Raw genomic sequence first — 12,444 nt, 5'->3', positions numbered from 1 at the left:
TTTCTTATTTCTTCAAAACGGAAAAATTAAAACTTTTTGTAAAAACCAAAATTGGACCATTATTTGGTTTTGGTTTTGTCATTTTTTGTTTTTTGAATCAGACAACAAAAACAGAAAAACTGCTTTGTTTTTTTAGAGAAAACCAAATTCAGATAACGGTCCAGTTTGGATTTTTGCAAATTCCTTTTATCATTTTAACTTTTGAAGAAAGACATGAAGAGAAGCAAGATAGGTGACCCTGAAGTAAAAGTAAATATATCAAAATAAAAGCCTATATGTCACCTACTAACATTGCAAAAATCAGGCACCTCCTGTCTCAAAATGATGCCAAAAGTCCATGCATTTGTCACTTCTAGGCTGGACTATTGCAATTCCTTATTATCAGGCTGCCCCAATAAGTCCCTTAAGACTCGAAAGAGTGCTATGAGTGCTTGAGCACTAGTGTACGTTTAAATTTATAGCAGATAGTCACTATAATAAAAAATCAAGCAAAATTACCTGTGATGAGCTAGAGCAGCATAAATACGCTACTAGTAACATACAAACACCGGTGACCAGAAATGAGACATGTGCTTACGTCAATACGTCAACCTGGGCCACAAACTTCTAGGCTAGACTATTGCAATTCCTTATCATCAGGCTGCCCGAATAAGTCCCTTATGACTCTCCAGTTGATCCAGAATGCTGCGGCACATGTACTGACAAGAACAAGGAAAAGAAATCATATTTCTCCAATGTTAGCTTCTCTGCACTGGCTTCCTGTAAAATCTAGAATACAACCTCTTAATGGTCAGACACCATCATATCTTAAAGAGCTCATAATACCTTATTACTTGACTAGAACACAGTGCTCCCAGGATGCAGGGTTACTTGTGGTTCCTAGAGTCTCCAAAAGTAGAATGGGAGCCAGAGTCTTCAGTTATCAAGCTCCTCTCCTGTGGAATCAGGTCCCAGTTTGGGTTCGGGAGGCAGACACCATCTCCACATTTAAGAGTTGGCTTAAGACTTTCCTCTTTTAGTTAGGGCTGGCTCAGGTGAGCCCTGAGCCATCGCTTAGTTATGCTGCTATAGGCCTAGACTGCCGGGAGACTTCCCATGATGCACTGAGCTCCTCTCCCCTCCTCTCCCTCTCCATCTGTATGCATTTTATCCCATTACTGCATGTTACTAACTTGACATCTTCTCTCTCCCATAGTTTTGTGCTTTCTTTCTCTCCTCTCGCCTTCTGTCGCTTTCAGCAGGTATTTCTGCCTCCAGAGCTGCAGAGTCTGGATCTATGATTGTGGCCCACCTGCTGCCCCCGTGTTCCTGCTCGACAACTGCTACTACAATTGTTATTATTAGTCTTACTATTATTATCATTATTATTCCTATCACTATCATTCTTATTATTATTATTAGTTTATTAATGTTCCATTACATTATTATTATTTTTAAATTCTGTCACCTGTCTTGCTTATCTTCATGTCGTTCTTCAAAAGTAAAAACGAAAAAAGGAATTTGCAAAAACCCAAACTGGACCATTATTTGAATTTGGTTTTCTCAGGGTTTTTTTTTATTCTGACAACAAAAACAAAAAACAGGGAAAAAATGGTAATTTCTTCCGTTTTTGGTTTCAAACAAAAAAACAAACTGCCAAAAAGTACATGGACCCACTATCTACTGCTGTTGGCATCTGTTTCTTTATGTAGCATTCTGCTAATACCACATTCATATACTGTGGACTGGAATTAGTGATGGGGAAGATTATGACTTTCTAAAATTCAAATTCATATATCAGACAACTCAAGACAATGATTGCCATTGTCACGATTGAAATTGTAACTAACACAATGAATAAATAGCTAGGTTGAGCTGCAGCTGTATGCTAGACAGAGTTGGTGGTGTGTAGTGACTGAGGCTGACCTGAGGCATCTGTTATATAAAGGAGTTTGACAACACCAGTACTGTGCACTATAAAACTTAAAGTCAACATGTTTATCCTCACTTACTTTATAGCTTCTACATGACCTCATCTGAGTACAGATGTCCACATGGTAGTAGAATTCTACACAGGCCTAAACTAAGACCCAAACCTGGCCCATACCCACAACACAACTGACCCGACTGTACCCGATCAGTGTTGCCGGATTAATTAGGCTATTTGATTTGGACCCTTCGATTCAGGTAGCAAAACTCTATTACACTTAGGCTACATATTATTTACCACCAAGTCAGTTATATTGCGGCTTTCATAAAAATACAAAATTCCCTGAAATTACCACTTGAAGGTTAATGTGAATGCATGGTACAGTATTTGCAAGTTAGAAAGTGGTAATTGTGGTTAATATAGACTGAACACAGCGCAAAACTCTGCTGTTTAACAGTTAACAGCTATCATTTTGATAACCTTTACAAACCAGTTGAAGAATGCAGTCTGGCAGCCCAATACTGCTTCTTCTCTCACATTGTCTTACTCTTCAGAATGTACACAGTTATTGATACCACAATTGTTTTAAAAGTATGTTAATTGTCAGCAACCCTCCAAAACTTTAGCTAATAGGTTACCAGCTAAGTAACTGACAAACTTGTAGGAGACTAATATGCCCTGCAGGCCTTAGTGAGCGACTATACAGTAGGTCCCTGCACTCTAACACTTCCTTCAAAATAGCATGCTCTATACTGAGGCTAAAAACATACTTCCTTTATTTTATCCAGTCCTTAAATATTCTAATTAGTTAGTAGAAATATGTAGTAGCACTAACAGTAATAGTAGTAGCAGCAGTAGCATGAATGCTTTCACATTGAAGTACCATCATTTTTTTGTATGTGTATTATTCAGGTCTTCTGTTGAGTTTTATATTTCCCTGCAATCTGTTGGCAAATAAAAAGGCAGATTATCCATCTTGTATGTATGAACAGTTTCATATTTATTCAAAAGACATTCTGGATGTATAGCAATAATAACAAAGGTAGAATCAGGAAGGGAATTCAAGGAGAAAACATTTGAAATGAAGGTGACGAGAAGAAACTTTCCAGTGCTTAGTTTTCCATGTGTAAACTGTAGTGACAACATGTTATTGGCATCTGTGGTGACAATAAACTCTGGATGAGGGTCACAAGTCAAGCATGTGACTCATCCTTGTGCTCACAGCTCAGATTTCAGGAGCTTCTTAGCCGTCTGCATGTTGCTCTTCACTGAGGGAGAGGCAGGAAACATTTACATTTAATCAGTCTGTGATACAAAAAGACAATGCATAGACCTCTCAGTGTGTTAGCTGCAGCACTTACAGAGTTTGATGTCACTTGGTTCATAGGCATACATGCGGTTGGCATAGCGACCTGTGATGTCGGCCCTCACCGTCATTGTGGGGTCTGTGGATACATTATTGGTAATGGGTGAGTAAAAGACTCAGGTGCCATCTTAGAGCAGGCAGGAGCTGTGTGTATCTACTGCTAATGTATGTTTGCTAAACTTGAATTTTAAGTATCTTGGCACCAGTGTCAACAAGTCAACTTCCTCTTTATACATGGTGTGTACTTGGTAAATATAGGTGTTTCTTAGTATTTTAAGTAGCCAAATGCTGCCAGTTACATATATATGTGCATGTATATTACAACCATGTAACTTTTGAAAGAAGAAATAACACAATCTTCCTCTTAAAAATGTTAAGTTGAATACATAAGCTATAAAGCCCTTGTTCTATTCAGTTCACTCAGGGGTTTTTCTGCTACAGCCTGTCTTGTTCTGGTATGACCCTTTATGGTGTCTAATATTAGCTAATGTCAGATACTGCTGTGTAACTGAGATTACTGAGTCATTTCACTGACTCTGTCAATCTTCTTTACTTGTGCTACTGTTAGCCAATGCTATGTTTTAGCATTTATCATTATTCTGTAATGGCTACGTGTGGCCACAGTGGCCACTGTTCAGAAAAGGTTACATAGGTTTTATATTTCAATCCTTGTTTTAGATACATATAATTAGTTATTTCATATAATCATGTACATACAATATTTGTATGATTGGCCAAATATTTGCGTTGCTAATTGAGTACCCTTACTTAAGTACTATACTACAAATTTGAGGTACTTGTACTTTACTTGAATATTTTTTATGCTCTTTTATACTTCTAATCCATTGCAATTAAGAGGGAAATATTTAAATACTTTTTACTGCACTACATTTTTTTGACAGCTATAACTACATACAAAACATGTGATGATGATGCACTGTTATAAACGTACCCAACAGTATAGTTAAAATAACCTCCACCTCGACCAGCAACAACAGGAAAATGTTACTTACACATTAATGCATCAATAATAATAATAATGAAATAATATCACATATAAGGGGATTTCTTCTGCAATATAAGTACATTTTCTTTTGATACTTTAAGTACATTTTACTTGTACTTTTACGTCAATGACATTTTCAAAGCAGGACTTCTTCCAATGCTGGATGCTATAATTGGCCAAAGCATCTTACAACCAACATCATAGTCATCCACCATTAGCATACCACTGTAAAAACAATTTACAGTTAAGATATCACTTTATTGATCCCCAGGGAGAAAATTAAATAGTAGTAGTAGTGTTGACACAGTAAATACCCTGGCCTTGGTATGAAAGTAAAACACATAACTAAACTGATAGTGTTGTAAAAAAGGTCAAAGATTGAAAGGGATGTGTTAACAGGCTTACAAGAAAGGTTGTGTTACAAGCTATAGCTCTTACCGACAAAAATTATTCTGGGAACATACTGTCCATCAGGAGAGAGATGTTTGTCTGTGGTTTCATACTGTAGGTGAGAAAAAAACACTTTTTCATGCAAACATATCAAAGTCTGACTGTTAAACTCTTGGCAAACAATAACTAAGAGTGTTTTTTCCAGAACTTTAACTTTTGTTGTTACTTGTTTAGCCATGAATATTTAATATTATAAAGAAATACTTAAACCAAGTTTGAGGAGGATTTAGTGCTGAACAATAAAATGAATTAATAAGTTATTAGGTATTAGAGCTGTACATTGTTATGACACAAGGTTTTATAGTTTTGAAAACAGCTCAAACTTGAATACAGATTCAGTGGTACGCACCTTTAAAACACTTTTAGCCAGGTAGTCAGATCTGAAAAGTCCCATAACTTACCACTAGATTGAGGACGATGAAGTCCTCATCGAGAATTCTCTGGATGTCATTGTCGTCAGAGAGAACCTTCTTCAGTGCTGCGGGAGAAACAGGTTTGTAATTGTACAATTCAGTCGAGCGTTTGTTAGCACATGAACCTGGTGCAGAACAGCACCAGGATGTGTGAGGTGACGTCACACGTGAGCAAACAAATGACTGCTTACTCTTCAAACAGGTTTGGCTCTTAATTCAACTGAACAGTAGTTCAGTTGAATCAGGAGTTAGACTTACCCTGGCTGTGTGGGCAGTCCTCAAGGTGGAAGATGACCATCAGAGGCTTGTTTCTAAATCACAAATCAGCTTCACTTACATTTAGTCATCAACTTCAATGAAAGTCAATGTCGGAATTAAACCAACATTTTGATGCCAGCATTAGAACTATTTCTTACCTTGACCTGGACCAGTAGAGAGCCTCCTCATAAGTCTGAGCCCAGATCAGCTGATCACCCCAACCTGGACAGACATGGACACCATTAAAGATCAATGAGTCTGCTTTATCTCAGTATTTATCACACTATACTTTAGTCTCAATCATTCAGCCTTAGAGGTGCGGATGATGCTCACAGACCTCTGGACAGAGTCTGAGGGATCCTCTTGCCAGTCTTTGGGATGTATTTCCCGAAGGTGGAGGACACCGCTACCAGGACCAAGAGTACCAACAACGCTGCTTTGATCATCATTATAGGCTTACTGGAACACAAGGAATAGACAAAGGCAGGGGGAAATGAAATGAAATGTTCAAACTGTGTAATAAAAGAAGGAACACTAGCAAATTTACATTACGTTTATCAGGATGGGGGGGGTATTTTGATGGCATTTTCACTGACAGACAGGAAACAAGTGAAGAGAGAGAAGGGTACGACATGCAACACAGGTCAGAATGTTATAGTTCATGTAAAATATAGTAAAAATAAGATGAGAATAGAATACATACATCTTCACATGAAAATAGACATGGAATGATAGAATGCCATACTTATTGTAAAATAAAAATGAGGAGTGCATAACATAAGATGGGAAATACAACCCACTAAATAATGAGAAAAAATAAATAAATAAAAATAAAGTTAAAAAGTAGAGTACATAAAATCTAGTAAAATACAGCATTTTAAAAGAAGTGCAGCAGTGCAAAAATGTGAAGCAAAGAGCAAAAGGAGTGCAATGTAACCAGAGATATCTTTTTTTTTAAAAGGTAAATCTGAAGTACAAGTGGTACAGACTTATTCAAACACTTCCAAACAGTGCAGCATCAGAAGCTGTTGAATTAAGACTGTGTTGCACGAATTGTAATGACTCATTCTTTACTTTGATTTCCCATTTTGTTTTGTTATCTGTTAAGTTTTAATCATCAGCTAAATAATTATTAGGGTTCTCTTCCTTGTTTCTTGCAAATGAAAACTAACACGAAGTTTTCTCGTTACCCCCCCAAAAACAACTTTTAATACTCATTTTTAAGATAATTTAGCCAACCTTTTCTTATGTCTTTTATTTTCTTTCAGTTACATTTTTAAACCATCAGGTTTACTTCTACTATACTGAACATTAAGGTAATTAACTGAGTAGTTTAGCACTTTTTCCAGGCCTGACACTGAATTACTTGACTGTAGTTCCACCGAATTTGCTGACTGAAATGAATGTGAAAGACCTCTTTAGTTAAATAAAAAATCCCACAGTTAAATGCAGCATACCAAGAGTACGGTGGCTGTGATGACAGGTCATCTTACCTGTTTCCGACTGGTCAGGTGAAAATGTAGGTGGACCGCAGCTCCAGGATCTGCTGTACCTCCATCTCACCTATCCCGTATTTAAACACCTGTTCCCCTGCGGGCCCGCCCTCTTCCCTTCCCCCACGCGCCTTCTCTGTGCCGGTGACTCAAGCTTCCTAAACGTTTTTGTCTGTAAACCAAACTCCCATGGGAAAATATGTAATTTGAGGTTTCCGTGTGTATTGCCAGACATCGTGTTGTAAGATCACGTCATCGAGTGTAAAATGTATCGCTATGATAGAATGAACCCATAAAATCGGCATACTTCATAATTCCTGAGTAGTGCCTATTCTACTGTAATTAATATAAGTTTAATCTTTTGTTTGCCTCTTATTTTGTTAGTCATCGTCGTCTAAAATGTATCAGTGCGGGTGGGAGGGGAACAATAGGAACCATTCATAAATTAAGATTTTTATTTTCTGAAATGTTGCTTTAGCATATTATCTGTAGGCCTATTCCGAATGTATCAGAGGACATGTAGTCTACCATTCATGTGAGTTTGCCATAAGAAGCGCACTCTTAAATTATCAGAATTTTTAAAGGGATTTGGCATTCAGTTATCTATCCACCCGAAAGAACGACTCGTATCCAGGCTGATATAGATCTACTTTCACTTCCATTGTTTGGACGTCCATAACTGGGTTTTGAATCTATTAGCCTATATTCATTTTAGTTTGGAGACTGTGATAGATAATTAATAATCCCTTTGATTCAGATTTTCCATGTGAGATGGGACGTCTGGCTTGGATCCAAGGAGCAGTCAGCATATAATTGAGGAACGCGATCAGATGCTGGATGATGATTGGTCTTTATGTGATTGGCTCGAGACACAAACTGAATGAGTCTTTACATAGTCAACATATTGATTCAGTCATGAAGATAGAAAGATGTCTGACATCCACGTTTCTTCACCACAGCCGTGAAAAGTGAAATTGCAGCGGATACACACACATCAAGGTCCTGCAGCTACACAACCAGTAGGCTTCATGAGAAATCCTGTATTCTGTTAATTAAACTAAGCCTTTACATTACAAGACATGTTTCAAAAACTTGAGTAGCCGAAAATTATCTAAGCATCTTAAATTGCGCTATTTCTGAACGTTAACGGACATGAAGGGGCGGTGTGTTTGCGAGCTTTATCTCGAAGCCTCTCAACAGTCTCCTGTGCCGGCAGCAGGGCCCTCAGTGCGAGCTGGCTGCTTCAGCCTCAGGTGTGGGCCTCTGTTTGTCTGCATCCTGGACCCGGCCACAGCACTCACCCTGAACCCGCACTGCTGCTGTTTGAGGCTGGAGCATTTCCTCAGCATTGTGTAGGCTACTTCATTCACTAAGCTTAGCAAAGTTACAGTGCTTTACGAGGAAAAGAAAAGAAGAATAAAATGCAAGAAGCAAGACATTTAATCATGAAACACTGACAATAAAATAATATCAAAAGCAGATTATTTGACTTGACATGTTTATTTTTCAATGAAACATGTACATTTCTTCATACAGTAAATGAGCCACATTTGTGTTTTTTAAAATATCCAAGCTTTTAATGGTCAGACTCGTGGTATTACTTGGCACCCATTATAAAGGATTTCTATGTTGTGGCTAATAAATTATTTATTTATGAGCCATTAATAAGAATACCTGTTGATTGCCAGGTTGGAGAAAATCCTCCTCCAGAAGGACATTTGCTTTGTCTTTTTACCTCTTTAATCCATCAGTAAGGACACTCTAATGGACTGTTTGACCTCTGACCCTCTGGAAAATGCTGCAGAGGATTTGGATGAAAACCATTTCATCAACCACATATTAACTTTTACAACTGCATATTTTATAGATTGTTGTAAAAACCCTTTATTAATGAGTTATCAACAGTTATAATGACTGATGATTTACTAACTTTTGTTGTTGGCTTATTAGAAAGAAACTTGTGACCCTTTGTTGATGACTTTATTTACATATCGAGGGTTGTGTGTTTGTTCTTTGGGGTTTACTTTTTTAGTAGTGCAAAACAACAGATAACATGCAACTGTAACTGCAGACTTGATGGAATTACTTTATTCATGACTTGACTATTAATGACTCACCAGAGAGATTTTTCACGACCTAGAAACCCAACAGGTGTTCCTATAACGGATCCATAGAACATTATTAGACAATTTATTAACCATTAATAAAGTCATTAGTTACTTCTAAGTGATTTATGAGATCGTTTTAGTCAACTGCTGTTTCCAAGGTCAAGAATGAACACTGAAACTAAACAGCATGCCTTAATGTCCTTAAAATGCTCAGAAAAATGGAAATTTCATTATCTACAGTTCCATGATAACTTGGCAACGCCATCATCTGCTGATGAAGATCATGTGACTCAATCGAAAAGCTACTAAATGGACCTTGAGGTGAGATCGTCTTGTCAACAACTTTTAAAATATTTATAAAGTCACTGACGACCAAGACAGTGGTTTAGAGCTGTTTAAATTTCTAGCTTAGCCTAGTGAGGATGTAGCACAGGCAGAGTGACAGAATTGGGGATTTGAATGAATGGTAGGGAAGGTGTAAATTTGCCCCTAACACTGTTAAACTTACAAACACAGTAAATTACTAGCCATAAGTAGTAGAGGTAGTATTTCTACTGCTACTACTGCTACTCTCAGTTGCATGCTCACAGTCTTTCCATACTCCATACTGCCCGCACTGCTGAGAGTTATTTGTATGTCCGGGGGGTGGGGTGAACGTGACATGGCTTCATAGTTTTTCCACTTTGCATTCAGAACAGATCCACAGAGGATGCAAATCAACAATCTTGCAGAGTGCTTACAGTACTTCTTAAGGAAAATTAAGAAGGCAAAATTCCTGTACCAAGTTGATTTTCTCTGGAATAAGGAAAGTAACTTCTGTTGCAATAAAACACTATAGAATGGGACCAGGATCAATACATTGTGTAATAAAGTGAATGTACTTGGAATTTACAAATTTAAAAAGGTGGATATAGTTGGCCCAAACTTACTCTTTTAAATAAATCATAATAACATAATCAGGATCATGATAAGGACTATGTAACTTTAGCACCCAACAGCAATTTCATTAATCACAAAGCTATTAAAAAATATTGTAAGACATGTAACTAAGACTTGTTTAACTGGTTTGAGAGTTTAGGTTATTATTAGAAAGTGAAGTTTTTTCATGTGTGTAACAAACACCAAACATTTTTGGAAGCACGGTGTAAATTTCAGCTTGTGAAAAAGGTGAAAATTAAAAGAGTCCTCTGCTGGAGCACCCCTGTATAGCTGAATGGTTACAGCACATTCCACATAACCACAATGTCCACAGTTTGATTCCAGCTGGGGGCCTGTGTTGTTTGTCAAACACCCCTTTCTCTCCCTTTGTTTCCTGTCTGCCTCTTTACTATGGGCTGTCCAGTAAAGGTGAATATGCCAAAAGATAATCTTTAAAAACAAGAGTCTTCTGACAAAAGCAGCCACTGTTAGACAGGACAGTCCTGTCACATACTGTACATCAATGAGACACTTGCTTACATGAAGTGTAAGTGAGGAAACTGAACTGTGTGAGAGCTAGCAGGGGCTCAGGCTCTACAGGCAGAGGCTCCTTATTCACACTGTGTGTCCTGGCTGTCTACCAGTCACTCTGCCTACTCAATCAATTCTAACAAGTACTAGCAATGTAGATCATGAAGTAATTAGCATTTTAGGTTTACTGCAATATTTAGTGCCATAAAGGTTGGTAGGGCCTTCTATGAACTTCCCGAAATGAATATGATGTACATTTAACACTATTTTTATATATGGTATATTTGTAGATTTATGCACACAAAATCCAGTAGGTAAGACATATTTCTCATTTGTAATCCACATTCTAGTGCTAGTAACTCTGAGTGGAAGCATTGAAACTGCTCCCTGCCTCCAACCAACACAGTCTACTTAACATGGGCTTTAAATGTCAGATTTTTGCAAGGCTACCAGAGCTTCCACTCATCACATTTTCCTCCTTGAAAAGGACCCAGACCCACTAGGAATTAAAATTAGCTGTGTCAAATTGCATCTTATTTTAGTCCTGATGGCATTTTGGATCTCTGTTTGATCCTACCCATCCTTTTTAAAGATATTACATTATTCTATGTTTGTCTTAGTGTCAGCAAATCTCATGAAAAGACCAAAACCAGCAATTTGTTACACTGCCTCTCAATACTTTCTGACTTCCCTACCCTGTCTGTGGCTCTCAGCTCAAAGCCCATTGGATCCTACTGAAGACATAAATCTTTGAAAATTGCTCACAAATTTATATTTTCACTTTTAAAAAAGGCTCAGTAATTTCCTATAACAGTTGGTCACTGTAGTTTTTAACAAATGTTACACTCTAGTGAGTATTTGGGGCAGCAGGACAGTGTGTGTGGGACTGAGTCAGAATAAACTACAGTGTGTGTGTTCATGGTGATGAAGGAACATGTCACACAGTGCAACAGTGCGGCTCACTGATGTGTTTTAATAGTTTCTGGACAACAGTGGAGCTCTATCGCTCCGAGGAAGAAGATACATCAGGCCGTGATACACACACAACACTTGTTAGTGAATACATTCATTGTTGGTTTGGGTCTGACCATGGGATATGTTGACTATAAAAAATAAAGAATATCACCAGATCTTTTTAGCATTAGATTGGTTGTCCTGGATGCAGCTCTGGACAGGTTTCAGTTCTGTCTCCGTGGCCTGATAGATCCTGTAGCTCCACAGTGCTTTGTGGAGTCCCACAAGGCTCAGTGCTTGGCTCAATTGTAGTCTCCATTTATACGCTACCTTTAGGCCATCTAGTTGTAATAAATAATTACTTTCCTTTGTACATGGATGACATGTAAGGGATAGCACACTCTGAGGTATCCTGATATAAACACATTACAAAAATAACAAGCCAAGACATGAAGCCAGCCAGTCAGAAATAAGTGTTTTCCATGACCACGGCACATTATGCAGCTATAGCTGCAACCCAGGTAAGTGTTTTCCCTTTTGCCTTTTTAACATGCATAAATGGACATTCCAAAATGTTTTGTGGGTGAATGCTACAAAAGGTGAAATTGTTGTTGGCCCAAATAGCTGAAAATTACAGATCTCATAGTAATTTAGATCTCTGTTCATTACATATTACTTTAAGAATGTGGGCATATTTGTCATTTTAATCTTAAAGTTTCAAAGAAAATTTGCAAAGATATACCAGTTCAATCCTGATTTTTCAGACCAAAACAGTTTACAGTATCCACTGGGAAGAGATCAAAGGTCATCGACCAGGAGTCAGTGGACGGCTGGAGAAAGATCATGGCTATCTCTCTGATATCAGAGACCATCTTTGAACAGAGACAAAGGTTACCATCTACCCCATATTATATTGTTATCATGTGACTGAAGTTCCATACTTAGGTCACAAGATGACAAACTGAACCATCTCCGTGATAACTGAGCAAACTGCAAGCTTGGAAGAAATTTAGTAAGAGGATCTTGTGTTAATACTGT

At 37.8% G+C, this 12,444-nt stretch overlaps 1 protein-coding gene across 2 annotated transcripts; it reads right to left on the bottom strand.

Moving 5' to 3' along the window:
• Window positions 1-2,885: 2,885 nt before the first annotated feature.
• Window positions 2,886-7,036, bottom strand: agr2 (anterior gradient 2). Of its 2 annotated transcripts, none has more exons than XM_044170494.1 (8): window positions 6,896-7,036; window positions 5,740-5,861; window positions 5,561-5,624; window positions 5,403-5,455; window positions 5,133-5,209; window positions 4,720-4,783; window positions 3,271-3,354; window positions 2,886-3,177 (listed from the first exon to the last, which is right to left on the bottom strand). In XM_044170494.1, exons 2-8 carry the CDS (start codon window positions 5,849-5,851, stop codon window positions 3,128-3,130), a joined length of 504 nt encoding a protein of 167 aa, XP_044026429.1. In that variant the 5' UTR covers window positions 5,852-5,861; window positions 6,896-7,036; the 3' UTR covers window positions 2,886-3,127. The 2 variants fall into 2 exon arrangements, with proteins under 2 accessions (XP_044026429.1, XP_044026430.1); XM_044170495.1 differs by having other exon boundaries at window positions 6,860-6,955.
• Between the last annotated feature and the right edge of the window lie 5,408 nt (window positions 7,037-12,444).

The sequence above is a fragment of the Siniperca chuatsi genome, linkage group LG17, assembly GCF_020085105.1.
Source record: "Siniperca chuatsi isolate FFG_IHB_CAS linkage group LG17, ASM2008510v1, whole genome shotgun sequence".
NCBI classification, from domain to species: Eukaryota; Metazoa; Chordata; class Actinopteri; order Centrarchiformes; family Sinipercidae; genus Siniperca; species Siniperca chuatsi.
Note: the sequence above shows the minus strand (reverse complement) of the source record. Positions and strands in the feature narration are given on the sequence as shown.